At 47.7% G+C, this 18907-nt stretch overlaps 1 protein-coding gene across 1 annotated transcript; it reads left to right on the plus strand.

Annotated features, from left to right (window-relative positions):
• The first annotated feature begins 6787 nt into the window (after positions 1-6787).
• Positions 6788-17319, plus strand: LOC142821442 (uncharacterized). The gene is made up of 3 exons (XM_075912410.1): positions 6788-6863; positions 11208-11408; positions 15088-17319. The coding sequence occupies exons 2-3, from the start codon at positions 11222-11224 to the stop codon at positions 16671-16673; spliced, it is 1773 nt and encodes a 590-aa protein (XP_075768525.1). The 5' UTR covers positions 6788-6863; positions 11208-11221; the 3' UTR covers positions 16674-17319.
• Positions 17320-18907: the final 1588 nt, after the last annotated feature.

Below are 18907 nucleotides of genomic sequence, written 5' to 3' on the forward strand. Positions count from 1 at the left end.
TGACACTCTAGACCCAGCAGACCCCTTCTTTGGAGTGTGTCGATTTAGTTTCCTATAAGCCACTGAACAGACGGGGACTGGACAGGATGCTCCCCTTGAATGACTAAAATGGATGGGAGTCAGTCTAAGCATACCCCCCCAGACTGCTGAAAGGCACCCCTGCGTACTACATGTACGTGCATCATGGTCCAAGGACCTGTAAGCATTTGACAGATTGACAGAGAAAGAAATTAAAGCCCTGAGGGATGAGATTGAAACTCAGAAAAGCAAAAATCCACCCACGCAAGTGCACAGCCTCTCCCAAGCTTTGGGGGGAATTTGGCCCAACATTACCCCCTCTACTCCTCTCTATGCCCAGCCCTATATGGGCCCTTATCACACATTACTGAAGATAGAGAGGAGGCACAGAAGATAATTGAAAGGTATCAGATCTTCCCTTTGGAAGAACAGGCTCTAGTTACAAATCTGTCCGATCCAAAGCAAAACACTGAGTTTTGGAATAGACTTGACAGCTTGTGGGAAGTATTCCTCCAAATTCTCAAGGAAGGAATGCCTGCTGACCATCAAGCCATATTGGCCCTAGGCATTTTGGTTGGAAACATATACACAGAACACAACGCAAGAGTAGGAAAGGGCTGCCAAGCAACTTTAGGAGATTCTCAAGCCCTTGTTAGCGAATAGATAACTACAGCCTCTCCGGCTGGAATCACAGGCTACCCAAGGATGTTTCTCAATGCACAAGTGGGGGCCGTCCAGAAAAAAAAACAGTTAAAATCTTTCCCTCACACAGTTATAATTAGCTTGAGGGCGTGGGAGGACGTAACCTAAAAGCCACCCTAAAAGCCAACTAGTGGGAATTGAATTTGAAGATGTAATCACTAGAAGCTAAATCTGCCCTAACAAGGAGACAGAAAAGAAAAGTTTTTGCTTGCTGGAACAATAACTAACCAACACCTTGTGCTAAGGAGAAGCATTATAGCTTCACACATTAAGCCTAATCTGTGGTACAAGAGGGAAACTGAGGCATGCCACTGTTGGGGAGGGCTAGCAACTCTAGAGGTAATTCGAGGGAGTGGAAGGTCACGAGTACCGATGAAGCGCCCTTGTTCTCGTAAAGTTATAGCTCACTCGCCCATGGAAGTGGTAAGGAACTAGCTGTAACCGATTCCCCTAACAGATCTTAGGCAGTATTTTAAGTTATAATGGACCACCCCGACGGGGGTAGAAATGTTTTTTTGTCTTTCAGATCATCAGAAAGCACTGGTGCCAGCTGAAGAAAAACAACAAACAACAACGACAAAAAATCATGGTTCTGTGTCATGACACAATAAGTTTGTGTTCTGTCCAAGTTTGTCTTGTGTGTCTTAATTGTAATACGTATTGCAAATATTGTTGTGTGTAGGATATTGTTTTAATGAAAGGATAATTTGAGAAAAGCAGAAGCATTAATTTAAACCATCAAAATTAATAATTGGGCCCAATCAATTGGCAACTTTAAAATTCAGTGAAAGGATAATAGTTTGGAAATTGTTTAGGCTAGGAGAATGTTAACAATGTCTCCACAGGTGAACAAAAAAGGAACTGGAAGGAAGCAAGGAGTGCAGCACGTGAACAGAAGGACTGGGAGTGGGTTACCAGCCCTCTTCCCCCACCGGATTGGTTTTGCTTTAATGGCTACACAAATGAAATATTTAGCTTCTGCAAATTTGCACACCAACCATAAAAGTGGTTTGGCCAGAGATAATAAGAAATCTATAAGTAACAACACGGGCAAGTGGGACATCAGCATATTTAAGTAAAGATGCCCACAACAATGAGGAAACTAGTAACCTCACCATTGCAATAACAGCTACTTGCCCTGCTACTCGTTGGTGCCTGATGCCTTAAAAGGCCTCAAGAATTATGGAATTGCATGGGTTCCTATTAACAATTAAATATCTGTGAACCATGCTTGGTCCTATAAGAGAAACAGTGACTCTAGTCAATGTAACCTCCTTCAAGTCACATACATAGAACAAATACACACTAATAGCAATGGGGAATTCATGGCCTTGGGCCACCCCTCATTCACATTTATTTTGTTTATTGTAACAACATGAACACTACAAGGACAAAGAATACACAGTCCTCTGAGTTAAAGTTTGTATGGAATATTGTGGGAAAGAAGCTAAACACTAACATTAGGCTACTGAAGTTGGACCTACTGACTCCCACTGGGGCTTACCACTTAAAGCCCAGACAAAGGTAACCCCTGAGGCATGGCTGTTATTTGTTAAACAATGGCCATTGCTAACTTGCCCTCATTTGGATATTATTAACCAGGTTCTTAAGGACAAAATAGAGCCTCCCAATTGTGCATCATGTCCTGAACAGACCTGTCCCAGAACTAGGACAACTGTCACTGGTCCTTACCTTGGTGATGTTCCACACTGGTATAGACCAGCTGTGTGCTAGACTGGCTAATCAAATTGGCAAGTGCCTGATTAGGCAATGAAGGGGCTTAGCGGATACCATCGCAGATTGGTTTGGGCCTGAAAACTCTGTCAGCAACACTTATGTCATAGCCCAGAAATTGTATGAGAATCCAGGCTGGTAGATGCAGTAATATCCAGTACCTGTAAAGGCCTAGACACCAGCCAAGCCAACCGATTGATCCTGAATAGTTTGAAGGATCTGTCCAGCTCTGTGTCCATTTCACTAAACCTAACCATATATTTGGACCAGAGATTAATTGGATTGTTAATTAATGGAACTAAATTAAAGGTATTAGAAGGCCAGTATTGAAGAATAGGATAGCTTTGACCACCCAGCCCTTAGGGTGGTGAGTCCCCATCTCCCCCGTGCCTACCCATGGGAGTGGAGAAGTAGAGAATCCATGAGGACCCAAAGGCCCACCTGGACAGGGCATAGTATAACAGTTTGTTTTTGGCCCCTCTGGGGATTCCTCACTCAGATCAGATCAGAATGGTAACCTCCCTGCCTGTACCAAAGCAGGAGCATATAGATAGATCGAGGGCATCACTTATTCTGAAGGTGTGGGAGCCTCCCTATGCCCAGGGATTGTTGCACCCACTTTGATAAGGAAATTTTATGTACCTGCCCATTTAACATCATGACGAATCTGCCTAGGTTTGATGTGGTTGTCTCAGAGAAACAAAAACATCAAGCTGGTCCAAATAAACGGTACCTACTGGTGTTTGACTACCCAGACAGATCACTCCATCCTGCCCCTCTACATATCCGTCTGTGTGTATAACAGCCCCTCGCCGGATGATCCTTACCGTTGATGGAATGCGGCTCTATCACACTTCGGCAGTGATGAGTAACCTAACACGAGATTCTGAGTGGCACGGCGGAAGTAAGTACCTAGAGGAGGGTTTACTGGCCCTGCAGGCAAAGATCGAGGAGTTGGTGGCCAATGCCCAAAGATATGTCGGGGCTGGCCGTCTGAGGTACACACAGATAGGGAAACACCGTGGACCATGCCAAACACCTACCTCTGCAGCACTCAACCAGGCAGTAGAGGTCAAACCTATAATCATGGGCAGCGCCAGTAACATTGAAATAGCGATGAAATATCTTAAAGATGGAGTTGAATAGTGTGTGTCAAATTATGTGGGAAGTTTCGATTATAACATTTATAACAGTGCTGGTGCTGTACTCGTACTTCCAGAGTAAATTAAAACCCCTTAAATTGTATTTAACCTGGTGGGTTAAGGAGAACCCCAAAGTCAAGAGAAAGGAACTATAGGAGTAAACTGAGGCAGTCCATGGTATCTTGCTGAGAACTGACAAACTCAAAGTATTAGGCCAGATTGGGAAGTAAAACAGTTCAACAGTTACTGTGACCCTGGTTCCCCTGGCAACCACATTCCAAAAGAGCCTCACTTTGATAAGGCTGGTACCAAACAACCAAACAACCACGCTGGATTGTTTTTACAATTTGCTTTATTCCTAGGAAATAACCTTGGTTCCAAAGGAGCTAGCTGGCTTTTAGCTCAGAGAATAGAGACTCATATGTCCATCAGTGAAAGACTGCTCTAGAAAGACCTTTACCAAGTTTTGCTAACCACCAACACTGCTGTGAAGTGCCAAGAACTGACTGTTGGCCAATGCTTCTCGCTGCAAAAAGATCCCTCCATCTCGAAATGATCCTACCCCGATTGCTGATAAGCCTCTCTCTTCTGGTCCTGCTTTCCTACCTGCTGGACACCAGAAGAACCAAAATATTACAGGGTGATGTGCTGGTAACCTCTCCCCTGCATGATGCTGAACCACGACTGTTTCAAGAAAAAAAAAAGAGGAAAAGTTCACTCCTCTGACACCAGCAAAGCCCAAAGATTTGTGACTACAAAAGGACATTAAGAACTGACCTTGGTGAAAGAAGCAAAGTATTGTATATTGCCAAGGAGAAACTTGTGGGAGTGGTTTTGGTTTCTCCCTTTGATCTGGACTCTGTGCTTATGGACAGGTACTATCAGCATGTACCTGCCCTCCCTAATTTGGTTACTAATTATATGTTGAATGATGTTACTAAAATTATAGAACAGCCCCATCATAGAATTATATTGGGGATATTAATGATTATATTGCTTTTGCTTATTAAAAGTTTCATATTTGATTGTTGTTGTAAGGGATGTGGTGGTAGAGATAGCTTTTGTGTTTGTGCTAATTGTGTAATGTTTAATGAAGGTAAAGGTTTGGAGGGATAGTTGTGCTGTGGGCACAATAGGGGGGATTGTGGAGGCAGGAAAAGGGAATAAGGGAATTTGTATGCAGTCATCTTGGTCTTGTTAACAAGAGAGCAAGAGTCAGGCTAAGTCTGTGGCCTGACAACGCGAGATCTGTAATTAGACGCTGCCTTCGCCTCTCGCCTCCATACGGAGATAAGGATAGAATGCTGACTCTGGTAGGGACCTTGAGATAAGGAGCATCTGGGTGGAACTAAATAACTGTTAGTCATTGGTGTTTGTAATGGGAAGGAGACTAATTGTTATTGTTATGATATTTAATAGACAGTATATAAACTGCTTCATAATTGCTTGTATTCGAAGATCTGCCTCGGAGGGGGGGGGGGGCTTCCCCCCCGTCCGAACCAGTTTTTCCCTTGCTGCAGCTCGTAATAAAACTGCCTCTGGCTACTTGTTGCTTACAAACTCAGAGTGAGGACAATGTTTTCTTCCACAATACGTGATGTACCAGCACTGATAAAAAAAAATTAAAAACCCCAAACGCTTTGCTCACCCATTGCCCATGCCAGGGCCTCTATTGGGTACCCTCAGTCAACTGCCCCACCCAGAACTCCATCTCTGCGCCATTCATGTCAGGGCCCCTCCTTATCCTGTGTTCAAATCATTCCCCCACATACTCTGCAGTCCTCTCTCACACTTCTGTGTGCCCCAGTTCATATCCAGCTCTCAGCTACCCCTCTGCCCCACCAAGGGTGAACATCAGGAAGCACCAACAACCTCTCTCTCCTGCCCCACCAAACCATGTGCCCATATACCTGTGGGACCTGTTCGCTGGGCATGTCCCTCCACATCCCACCCGTCAGGAGGCACGGAAGGGGCAGATTCTGCGGCTATGGAAACACCAGGCTGGGTAGGAGTCACTGATGCACTGTTAGATTGAAATTTCTTTTTCAGTAATTCTTGAGTTCACTTTTCACAATGGCACAAAAATGAGCATTTTTGTCCCTTTGTTACCAATCTGACTTTTCACAGGTGCAGGGAATGGGGGTGTAGTAAAATATAGTAAAGACTATGTGTGCTTCTTCCCCCTTCCATTACTTAAGCTTGAAACAGCACATATCATTTAGCTAATTGCGCATGTTTTAGAAGCTGTAGTAAAAAGGGGAACTAGCTGTTTAGACCCATTTCTCAAGGACTGGAGTACACGTATTACTTGAGTTAGGGAAATTTGCTAATTGCTATTGCTTAAGTAAGCTATACTGGTGGTTGTTACTGAATGGAATAGAGTTGAAATATGCTAACCAATAACGCGGCAACACGAAGCTAAGGTAACAAATCAAGACGTGCCAAGTTAGATAAGAAAGTTAAAGAAAGTATAAAAAGGATGCTTAGCCAACGCTCAGGGTCGGCTCTGCTTTGAACATTGAGTTCCTTAGCCGTACCTTGGTTGCAACCAATAAACTTGAGTTGGACCCAGCCTGAAAGTGTGACTCTCTTCTTGGGGTAAATCAGACTAGCCTCCAAGGGGACGAAACCATCAATTTATGCAACAGGGGGGAGGGGGAGAAGATAGGTCACTGGCAAGTCAGACTACAATCCATGTCAGCAGGATTCCAAAAGTTAAGTCTTTATCGCCAGACTAGCACCATCACCTCTCAAAAGATGCAAAGTCTCCGGCCTTAAACGGAACAAATAAGATTTCAGGCAGCGTTATTGCTGCACATGGTGTTTCAAAGAGGCCCTGGCCTCAGGCTCCACCCGTTTTGTAGCTCCCCTCCCTCTTCCCCTGCAAGTGCCAGGTGAGCAGTGCAAGGGCAGATACATGGATGCTGCCCCCCCCCCCGCTGTGGGTCACGCTCAGCCTGCCCTTGTGACCGCAGCAAAGGGGGGGGGGGCAGCGACCAGGTGATTAGTGTATCGAGTATCCCGGCAGCATTTACTCCTCAGCCAGTCCCTCCCTCGGGGGGGGGGGGGGGGGGGGGGGAGCAGGCGCCGGTGCGGGCGGCCCCTCCGGCAGCCAGAGATTTGGGTAGCAAGGGAAACCCCCCCCCCCCCCCAGCGACGTGACCGCCCGGCCCCCCCCTCGATCCACCTCGCTCTGCTGCTCCGCTCGCCCTCCCGACACGGACCGGAAGCGGAAGCTCCCTGAGAATTCGCCCCGCAGGGTGGGCGGTGCGTGTGCAGTAAGCGGGGGGGCGCCCGACCCGCCGGACGCGGCTGCGGGCTCCGTTCAGGGGCCAAAGGCGGCGGCCGGGCGGGGTCTGAGCACTGGCGCGAACGGGAACGCGCGGGAAACCCGGAAGAGCCGGCGCGGACCAAGGCCTCCGGTTCCGGCCCTTCGCTGAGACTGGGGCTGCCCCCGCCCCCGCAGGAACCGGCTCCCGCCACTTGAGCAGCAGCCGCCGCTGGACCCAGAGCCGCTCGCCGAGTTCCAGCCCCGGTCCGCGCCTGCGCGCAGAGTGAGAGCAGCGGCTACTGCGCATGCTCAGCTCGGGGGCTGCGCCCTAAGCAGCGAACTTGCGACCAGCTGCTGGTGCTGCTCCGGGCCGGTGTGTGCGGGGCGCGGCTGCGCGGGGCCGACCCGTCCGCGGTGTTTGCAAACGTCCCGTGGGGCGGGGGCGGGTGTTTCGGGGGCATCTCAGGGTCCTTGCCAGGGCTGGGATCTGACGGGCAGTACATGCCCAGGGACTGAGCAGGGAGGCGTTTCCCTGCGGGGCCCCGCGCTGTTGCCATCCGGCACTGACTGCGCTTCCAGTAGCAATGGCTAGTCCATGGGAGCAGGTGCTAGGCAGCAGCTGGTGACTTGTTTCCTCCCTGCCTGCCCATCACCTTTTGCATCCTCCCTCTCTTGCTGTCTCCACCCTGCCTCTTCAAGCCCCCTGCTCCTGCATCTCTCCCTGTGGGGCATGGCCCTGCCCATGTTCTGCCCCAGGGAAATGTGATTCCAGGTACCAGCAGAGGGGGGTGTCCTCCCTCCTTGCCAGAGTGGGCTCAGAGGAGAGCACCAGAGTTAGCTCTAGGGATGTAATAGTCTAGTCTATTATCAGTTAATTGATTAACCAAAAGCGTATAGGTTAATGCAGTGGTCTCCAACCTTTTTAACCACAAGATTGCTTTTTCAATTTAAGTGCAATGGGAGAGCTACCTCATACCCAAATACCAAAAACTCTGGTCATCTGAAGAAGTGGGCTGTGCTCATGAAATCTCATGATAGTCTATAAAGTGCTACCAGACCATTTGTTGTTTTTTAGGTTTACCAAATAGCCTTGCCCATCCGCCCCTTCTTTGAGATCCCCGCCTTGCTCCACTCCTTCTCCAAGACCTCACCCTGATCGCTCCCTCCCTTTTCCGCCCCTATCCTCACTCACTTTCATCTGGCTGGGGTAGAGGGTTGGGGTGCAGGCTCTGGTCTTGGGTCAAGGGGTTTGGAGTGCGGAAGGGGCTCTGGGCTTAGCCTAGGTTGGGAGATGGGGGTCCAGGAGGGGTTTCAGGATGCACAGTCTGGGAAGGAGTTTGGCTGCAGGCGGACTCACGTCTGGGGCAAGAGATTGAGTGTAGGAGGAGGCTCAGGACAGGGACAGAGATGCAGGAACCAGCATCTTAACTCAAGCACTGTTTAACTCAACACAGCTTCTGGGTGTTGGAACAGTGGGGTTAAGATAGGCTTACTCTTGCCCTGGCTCTGCACTACTCCTGAAAGCAGCTGGCATGGACAGCAATGGTTCCATGGTGCCATGTGCTGCCCCTCATCCACTGAGCCCATAGCTTCTACTGGCCATCATTCCCTGTTATTGATCAATGGAAGCTTCAGGAGTGATATCTGCAGGCCAGGACAGCTGTGGAGAACCCTACTCTGCCACTATCAGGGGCTGCAGAGATATGCCAGCCACTTCCAGGACCAGCAGTTACCCCAGGAATAATGACTCCAGCCATGATAGGTTCAGCATTTTAGAACTCACCACTTAAAGAATTAAATTTAAGCATAAAAGAGAAATGAAAATGATGAAATGCACAGACCAGTCAAGAAGCAAAAGTAGCACACTTTGCAAGCAGTGTGCAAAAAGTAACAACCACCCCCAAGTATGTTTTGGGTCAGGAGATGAGAATGCAGGACAGTGTGGCTGAGTCTAGACTGGCAAGTTTTTCCACAAAAGCAGCTGCTTTTGCAGAAAAACTTTCCAGCTGTCTACACTGGCTGCTTGAATTTCCGCAAGAACACTGACTTCCTACTGTCTGTAATCAGCGCTTCTTGCGGAAATACTATGCTGCTCCCGTTCGGGCAAAAGTCCTTTTGCGCAAAAGGGCCAGTGTAGACAGCTCAGATTTGTTTTGCGCAAAAAAGCCCCGATCGTGAAAATGGCGATCGGGGCTTTTTTGCGGAAAAGCGTGTCTAGATTGACACGGACGCTTTTCCGCAAAAAGAGGGAAGGGGGATGCGAAGGGGAGGGAGGGATGTGACTATGGGAGCAAGAGCAGACTGGCTGAGGAAGGGGGAGACAGGGGTTGTACAGAAGGAGATGGGGGAGAGACAATGGCACCTCCCCCACCTCATGAGGCAGGAAGAGAGAGGGCAAAGGTGACTGGTGATAGTAATAGGTGGCACCCACTCCTGTGCTCCTGATAATATTTCAGTTACTAAATAGGGAGCCCCAAATGCCCCCTGCACCTGTGGGTACCCCTCCCTGCACCAGTCACCCACTCAATAACGAGAGGGGAATTCTTTTTCTGAATTTTTTTTTTATGTTGTAGATTTTGGCAAAGTCTTATCCATTATGGACTGGCAGCATTTCATTTGCATATTTGTTATTGCAAAGAAAATGTTGCTTGTCTGCCAGAAGTTTGTCAATGGCTTTACCGGTCCACAGTATAAAAAATGGTTGGGAACCACTGGTCTAGTGGATACGGCTCAATGTGAAAGCTGAAGCCAGACAACTTCAGGCTCGACAACAGGCACAAATGTTTGCTAGGGATGATCGCTCGTCACAGGAAGTGGTGGATTCTCCATCTCTTGATGTTTTCAACTCAATACTGGATGACTTTCTAGAACACATGGGCTGTGTCTAGACTGGCAAGTTTTTCTGTAAAAGCAACTGCTTTTGTGGAAAAACTTGCCAGCTGTCTACACTGGCCGCTTGAATTTCCGCAAGAACACTGACTTCCTACTGTCTGAAATCAGTGCTTCTTGCGAAAATACTATGCTGCTCCCATTCGGGCAAAAGTCCTTTTGCGCAAAAGCTTTTGCGCCAAAGGGCCAGTGTAGACAGCTCTGATTTGTTTTGCGCGAAAAAGCCCCGATTGTGAAAATGGGGATCAGGGCTTTTTTGCGCAAAAGCGTGTCTAGATTGGCACGGACGCTTTTCTGCAAAAAGTGCTTTTGCGGAAAAGCGTCCATGCCAATCTAGACGCTCTTTTCCGCAAATGCTTTTAATGGAAAACTTTTCCGTTAAAAGCATTTCCGGAAAATCATGCCAGTCTAGACGTAGCTATGGGCTGCGTCTAGACTGGCAAGTTTTTCCACAAAAGCAGCTGCTTCTGCGGAAAAACTTGCCAGCTCTCTACACTGGCCACTTGAATTTGCGCAAGAACACTGACAATCTAATGTAAGATTATCAGTGTTCTTGCGCAAATACTATGATGCTCCCGCTCAGGGATAAGCCCTCTTGCAGAAATGCTTTTGCACCAGAGGGCCAGTGTAGACAGGTAAAAACTGTTTTGCGCAAAAAAGCCCCGATGGCAAAACCGCTTCTAGATTGGCACGGACGCTTTTCCGCCAAAAGTGCTTTTGCGGAAAAGCGTCCATGCCAATCTAGACGCTCTTTTCCGCAAATGCTTTTAACAGAAAAATTTTTCCGTTAAAAGCATTTGCGGAAAATCATGCCAGTCTAGACGCAGCCATGCTGTAGGGAAACAGAGCTGTGTGCCTGGATAACTAGGGTAAGAGTAATGGCTTGTGCCACAGAGGGGGGTCAGACTGCATTGCTAACATTCCTCTTGGTTACTATGAATCTATGAATCTTAGGGTCTCATCCTGCAAAAACTCACCACACATGCTTAATAATAAACATTTGACTGGTATTAATGTAATTTCATCTCTGTTATGAGGCGGGCTTATAAAGTCTCTGTTGGTTTAGTCCTTATGAGAGGATCTGAGTTTGGTGCTATAAATAAATGGAGGGAAAGAGGTACTTTAGCTAGAAACTAAATTTAGACACCTGCAGCCATGCTCAGGCAGCATAATTAGTCGCTTATTTCTGGAAAACACTGGGTGCTCAGAACTGAATCCCATTGATATAGGTGAAGTAGTGCTGAAACTCAAGCCAGGTACAGAGAGAAATGAATATGGATTTGTGATCTAATTTGTCTTGCTATTTATGGAATAGCTAGACTCAAACTTTTGCTCACAATGGCAGAGTCTAGCATGTGTGTCAGCAGGGACAGAATCAGGGCAGAATAGGGATGTGAAAAGGATTTAAGCCCCCTCTGAAATGTCTCCAATTGCCCTTCTTCCCCCGACAGGCTGCAGAACACCCATGTCTGTCTTCAGCTCAGCCACTGGCCTGCAGAGCCAGGGAAAGGAAATTGCTGTGGCAGAGCCAGTGAGCTTTGAGGAGGTGGCTGTGTATTTCTCTGAGGAGGAATGGGCTCTGCTGGACCCGGGTCAGAGAGCCCTCTACTGGGATGTGATGCAGGAGAATTATGAGACTGTGAGCTGGCTGGGTAAGGATTCCTGTCTCCGCGGGTATCAGAAGCTGGTTCAGGGTCTCTCATTGTCCCCTGCCTCCCAGTGTCAAGAGTATCAGCCCCAGTAATCCTGGCTCCTGGGTGAGAGACTGTCCCTTCCATGCCCTCACCCAGAGGAAGCAGGTTGAGGGACATAACAATGGTGCTGCTCTTCCTACAGCCAAGGTCTCAAAAGTGCTTCCCTACCATCTTGCCCATGTTGTGCCTTGGCCAGAGGTGTGAATGGAAGGGCCCAGGTAGGAACAGCAGGTACCAGAGTTGTGGGGGTGGGTGCAGCTGCTGTTAATGCCTGCAGGGTCCCCTCATGACAGTGTGCTGAGTCCCTGGAATGAAGGCACAGACTCAGAGTCCTTTCCTGCTTCTGGTAGATTCTTTCAGCCCAGTGGGGCACCAAAGACAGGCCCAACTGTGCACAAGAGGAAGGCTGGGAAACCACACAAAGGTTGCTGCTGGCAAAGTAGAACCAAGGCTGCAGAGAGGGAACTGAACTGCAGCAACACCCTCCAATGCCAGAGAAGTAACACAGCCAGTCTCCACCCTGGCCAGCCACAGGAACAGCCTGGCACTGCCCTGGGTGGCCATGGGAGCAACGGTTGTTGTGGGCAGCTAGCAGGACCCACCCTGGCACAGACAATCGGGATCAGGAGTGTGGAGCATAGGCAGGTCCTGACGCAACCAGCTAAGGATTCACTTAGCTGCACAGACAACTTCCTCGTTTAAGTAGAGCATCTGAGCCAAAGAGCCTGGTGAGCTGAGCTCCCCAGCCAGGAGCTTTGTAGAACAGATCCCTTGGGGCTCTAGAGCTCTGCTGGGCCCTTTTTCTCCAAGTCTTAGTGATCCGCCATGTGGCAACTGCAGTCTGAGCCCTGTCTGTGGGCTTCAGTGTCAGACTTGCCAGCCCTCACTAGAGCTGTGCTTCTGAGCAGTGTGTTCCTGTCCTGCCCTCGGGTGGGAGGATGGAACAGGTCATCGGAGAGACTTAGCTGTACCCTAGAGAGTGCTGAAGTGCACTCAGCTCCCCTGGGGAATGAGCTGGGCCATTCCTAAGGCGGGGGGGGAGGGGGTGGGAGATGCACTTTTACTGCAAGTGAGTGTGTCCTGGGATCTTGTACAAGCCAGAGTCCAGTCTCTGCAAGGTGAGGAAGTGGGCGACTCCAAGCATAGCTCTGGAAGCAGTAATAGCACAGACCTTAATGAACAAGATCAGCACTTGGTTAATTGCTCCCCATGGAGGATTTCCAGTCTCCAAAGCTTGTGATCTCCTGGCTGGAGCAAAGAGAGGAGCTGCGGGTCCCAGATCTCCAGGGCTGTGAGGAAAGGGAGATCCTCAGACACACCCATACAGGTGAGCAATCAGCTAAACTGACTCAGAAACTAATTTCTGTGTCCTTGTAGCTGGTGTCACTTGTGCATTTCCATCAAGTCTCATTCAACCTGTCTTCAACTCCAATCTGAGGGTGCTGGGCAGGGGGGAAGGGTTATAGAGAAGGAGGGTGAACTCAACTCATGACTATTCAACCTTTCCAGCCATTCTTTGGGCATGTGTCAAGGCTCCTTCCCTATTCTGGCCCAATAAATGCAGAAGTGGGGGCCCACAAAAGTACCCCAAAACCTTATATTTCCAGGCTTTGGTATAATACTTCGCCCCCCCCCCCCAAAAAAAATCTTAAAAACCTAGATTTTGGGGGTAAAAAATCTGCCACCACCCAAGTAGTGATAAGGAAACCAGGGAGAAACCACTTCAGAAATCTCGGCCCCAAAAGTAAAAACCAGGACACAAAAATCAACCAATACCAGGTTAATAAAAAGAAAAGAGAACTTTTATTGTCACCACAATATTCCTGTTGCAAGCATAATGATTAGATGGAAAAGTCACTAATTAATATACTCATGGGGGAAACCCCCCTCCCCATGGGTTGAGAGCTTAGTTACAAAGGAGAGGAAAACCCATTTTTAAATGCACAGACATCAGATTCCCATTCCCAAACCATAAAACAATAAAACCTAATGGATTTATCTAAACTTTACCCTACTTACAGATAGTAAAGAGTCTTTTCTTGGAGGGAGACATAGTGTCTGTCCCCCTCAGTAGCTGGAGGGAAATTGCTCAGGGACAAATGAGGGAGAAACCAAACTTTCCTTTGTCCTAGTTTGAAATTTCTACCTTGTCAGCCGATGGTCAGGGCAGTGTGTGCGTGTGTGTTACACCCAAGTCTTTAACTGCTGAGACACAAAGTCTCGTTGCAGCGGGCAGACTAGGAGGCTGGAGGGCGCCCCGAAAAATAGTTTAACGTCCGTGACTTTACTGCTAGGACCGAGGTCCCGTCGCAGAGGGTAGCCAAACAGGCTAACAGACGCCCCAGTGTGTACAGGAAGAGCTTATTACACTTCAGATTTTAGCTGCTAGAATTTGTAATTCCTTCGCAGCGGGCAGCCCAGGAAAGGCTGAGAAGTGCCCCAGTGGACCCTGTCACCTGGGAGTGACACAGATCCAAACGCCCAAGCTCTTCCTATAACTGTCCCTTTATGACCGGCTGAAGTTTTTTTGTTTGTGTTCAGTTCGGGTACAGCAGCACGGGTTTAAGTCAGAAGCTTGACACTCACTGGCTTATTTATAGGAGAAAGAAAGAGAAAAGAAATAAAGAAACTTGGTTCAGTGTATATATATATATATATATATATATATATATATATATATATATATATATATATATATATATATATAATGTATTTATAAGTGAATGAGGGCACCCCACTTATTCCCAAAGTTTATAGCTAAATCACCTTACCAAAGGCAGTTTACAATAGAAATGAAGCAGTTTGACTTAAGAAAACTATAATAAAGTAACTAACTTACAACAGAGAGACAATTAGAGTGTACACATAAAGAAAACACATTGCAGGTACAATTCTCACCCCTGCGTTCCAGACTTGGCGTGGCCAGCGTTTTTTTCTCAATCCCTCGGGAAGAAGTAGGGCGAGGTTGGGCGTCCCACGGACCTCGGGAGACAATCAATACCTGCCAGCAGGTGTAGGTGATTGGAGCTCAAATTGGGTGGGCAACTCAACCCTCTTTATACCCCTTCGGTTACATGGGCTTCTTCCTGGTCTCAAGTGGCCAATTAGGAAAAAAATGGCTTTGAATGCCAAGTTTCCCACAAAGGGTGCAAAGCATAATTCACACCTGGGAAGATGCAGACAATGGGCACCTCTGGTATGTGATGGGCGAAGATTCCTCTTCTGAGACAGTGCAGGCATGTCAATTACTGATACTAGCCATCACGGCGACGGGAGGCCTCCCAGGCGTCAGCTAGCCCATTTACTGTCTGGTTTCTGTTTATGGTAGAGTCAGGGACAGGCACCACACCTGCGTTCCCAGGGCATTAAAGGCTGACTGCCTTTCTCTTGCTCTCTGGGGGAGGGGGAAATAAGATGGGGTTCGTGGAAAAACAAGATGGGGTTTGTGTTTGGCTACATACCTACATTCCTATTGGCCAACTCTACCTGGGTTAGGTGTAGTTAACCCTAGTCCCCAGGCTGCAGGCCATCTCTCATGATCATGACAGCGTATTTCTCCTTTTCTACTTCTCTTTGAGAGTTTCCTTTCAGCTCAGCACAGGTAATGACATTGGTTTGGATTCTCTCTATGTCCCAGCAGGTGATGGGAAGCTGACTGAGAACAGTAATAGGAGTCTTCAGCAGGAAGAACCAAAGCGAATGGCTCCATGTGGGAAGTTATTGGGAAGATCTGAAGAGCATGTTTCTCAGAATCCTGAGCAGGGAGAGACCTGTGAGAGTCAGTGTAGCCTACAAAGGCAGCCAGGAAACCATCCAGGAGAGGGACAGGGTAAATCTAGTTATAGGAGCAGTGGGGTGAAAGCAAACACAGAAACTGTTCAACAGAAAATCCCACATCAACAGTCACCCTGCGCTTGCAGTGACTGTGCAATTCTTATTAAATATGAAAGAGCTCACACAGGAGAGAAACGTTTCAGGTGCTCAGACTGTGGGAAAAACTTCAGTCAGAGTTCAAGCCTTGTTAGACACAGGAGGACCCATACAGGAAAGAAACCTTTCAACTGCTCTGACTGCGGGAAAAACTTCAGTCGGAGTTCAAACCTTGTTGCACATAGGAGAACCCACACAGGAGAGAAGCCTTTCAGATGCTACTGTGGGAAACGCTTCAGTCGGAGTTCAAACCTTGTTGCACATAGAAGAACCCACACAGGAGAGAAACCTTTCAGCTGTTCTGACTGTGGGAAAAGCTTCAAGGAGAGGTCGGACCTTGTTAAACATGAAAGAACCCACACAGGGGAGAAACCCTTCACCTGCTCTGACTGTGGGAAAAGCTTCAGTCAGAGCTCAAATCTGGTTGCACATAGAAGAACCCACACAGGAGAGAAACCCTTGAGCTGCACTGACTGTGGGAAATGCTTCAGTCGGCGCTCATACCTTATGGATCACCAGATAATACATACAGGAGAGAGACCGCATAACTTCTCAGATTATGGAAAAGGCTTCAAACACAGGTCAGACACTATTAAACATAAAAGAGCCCACACAGTGGAGAAACCCTTCACCATCTCTTATTGCAGAAAAAGCTTCAAGGAGAGGTCAGACTTTGTTAAACATGAAAGAACCCAAATGGGGGAGAAACTCTTCAGTTGCTCAGACTGTGGGAAATGCTTCAGTCGAAGTTCCAACCTTGTTGTACATAGGAGAACCCACACAGGAGAGAAACCTTTCAGCTGTTCAGACTGTGGGAAAAGCTTCAGTCGGAGTTCAAACCTTGTTGTACATAGGAGAACCCACACAGGAGAGAAACCTTTCAGCTGTTCTGACTGTGGGAAATGCTTCAGTCGGCGCTCATGCCTTATAGATCACCACACAATACATACAGGAGAGAGACCCCATAGCTGCGCCAATTGCGGAAAAGGCTTCAAACACAGATCAGATGTAATTAAACATAAGAGAGCCCACACAGGAGAGAAACCCTTCAGCTGCTCAGACTGTGGGAAAAGCTTCAGTCGGAGGTCAAATCTTGTTGTACATAGGAGAACTCACACAGGAGAGAAACCCTTCAGATGCTCTGACTGTGGGAAAAGCTTCAGTCGGCATTCAAACCTTGTTGCACATAGGAGAACCCACACAGGAGAGAAACCTTTCAGATGCTCTGACTGTGGGAAAAGTTTCAGTCAGAGTTCAAACCTTGTTGCGCATAGGAGAACCCACACTGAATAGAAACCCTTCACCTGCTTTGACTGTGGGAAAAACTTAAGTCACAGCTCAAATCTTGTTATCCGGAGCCCCTCCTACCAGATCTGTGCCACTGAAGCAGCTGTTTAATAGGCTTCTCCAAAGTCCTTAGATTGAGAAAGTCAAGATGCACAAAATGGAATTGAGCCAGAGGGGAAAGAAGGCAAAAGCAATGATTCCCAAGGATCTACAACAAACCAACATCTCACCAGCATGTCCCACTGAAAGCTGAACTCAGATTGCAGGGTTCAAAGTCTTGGAACCGAGAGGCGGGGTTTTCTCTGAGTACCTGTGAGTCTCGGCTGGAAGAGATAAATAAGCTATTTGGAAATAGGTAATCCTCATGTGATCCCTCCCCTGTCACCCACCTCCAGAGAAGCAGAGGCTAGGGACACGATTCCTACTCATCATGGATAATATGGACCTAACCTCTATGAAGTCATCTAGCCCTTTATTGAACCCCATTAAAATCCTAGACTTCACCACAACCTTTGGCAAGGTGTTCCACAGGTTAACTGTGCACTGAGTGAAGAAAAACTTCCTTTTGTTTGTTTCAGACTTGCTGCCTATTAATTTCATGTGGTGAGCTGTAGTTTTTATATTGTGGGAATAAGTAAATAACTTTTCCTTATTCACTTTGTCCAAACCAGTCATGATTTTATAGACCTTGACCATATCTCCCTTTAGTCTCTTTTCCAAGCTGAAAAGTTCAAGTCTTTTTAATCTCTTTTCATATGGGACTCGTTTCAAACCCCTAATCATTTTTGTTGCCCTTTTCTGAACCTTTTCCAATGCCAATATATCTTTTCTGAGATGAGGCGACCACATCTGTATGCAGTATTCAAGATGTGGGAGTACTATGGTTTTACATAGAGGCATTAAGATATTTTGTGTCTTATTCTCTATCCTTTTTTTTAATAATTCCTAACCTATTTGCTTTTTTGACTGCTGCTGCACACTGAGTGGATATTTCAGAGAACTATCCACAATGACTCCAGAATCTCTCTCTTGAGTAGTTGTAGCTAAACTAGTCCCCATCTAGTATATGTATGTATAGTTGGGATTCATTTTTCCAATGTGGATTACCTTACATTTATCCACATTAAATTTCATATGCCATTTTGTTGCCCAATCACTTAGTTTGGTGAGATCTTTTTCAAGCTCTTCACAGTCTGTTTTGGTCTTAGCTATCTTCAGCAGTTTGGTATCATCTGCAAATTTTGCCACCTCACTGTTTACCCCTTTCTCTAGATCAGTGGTCACAACCAGTAGATGGGGATCTACCAGTAGATCTTGGAGCCTCTGACAGGTTTGGCCAGGAAGTTATCAAGTGCTGGCATGTCAGTTGCCCCTCCCGCAGGGTCATGCTGCTCCTGCCCTCTTCTTTGGAGCTGCCTCCCTGGCAGCTTCCCACTTGCTGTGCAGGTTTTGGAAGTGAGAAGAGGGAGCATGCTGATATCAGGGTGTCCCTCCTCCCCCCACTTCTGTACTTTTATCTCCACACAGACAGAAGGGAACAGAGGGAGCTTGACAATGCAAATATGTCAATCTCCCCCAACATATACATGGAGGTTGTTACTTCTGTTACTGCTTTCAAAGTGGGTTATTTTAGGGGTTTGACTGATCTGTGCATTCCATAACTTTCATTTCTCTCAAACTTACATTTAATTCTTTGAGGAGTGTGTTCTAAAATGCCTAACCTGTTGTGGCTGAAGTAATTATCCCTGTGGGAATTGTGCTCCTGGAGGTGGCTGGCATGTCCCTGCAGCCCCTGAGAAAGTCAGAGCAGGGGGTCCCCACATGCTGCCTTGCCTGTGGACACCACACCTGCAGCTGCCATTGATCAATGATGAAGAACAGTGGCTAGTGAAGGGTATGGGGCTGGAGTCTATAGATAAGGGTCAGTGCATGGAGCCACTGCTGCACTTGCCAGCTGCTTCCAGGAGTGGTGCAGGGCCAGGGCAGGAGTAGGCCTGCCTTGGCTCCATTGCTCCATCCCTGGGGCAGCTGTTTAGTTGCTCCCAGTGTGGGTGGGGCTTGGGGCTGCCTCCCTGGCCTCCCTAGGAGGATGCTCTGTCTCCTAAGCCACTCCAGAACCCACCCCACCTCCTGGGCATCCCTTATCCTGCCTTCCTAATGCAGGTCAGCTCCATCCCTGGGGCAACTGATGTTGGCTGCCAGGTTGCTGCTTAAGTGGGTGGAGGGGGGGACTCAAGTCC

Source organism: Pelodiscus sinensis, chromosome 31 (genome assembly GCF_049634645.1).
Source record: "Pelodiscus sinensis isolate JC-2024 chromosome 31, ASM4963464v1, whole genome shotgun sequence".
Classification (NCBI taxonomy): Eukaryota; Metazoa; Chordata; order Testudines; family Trionychidae; genus Pelodiscus; species Pelodiscus sinensis.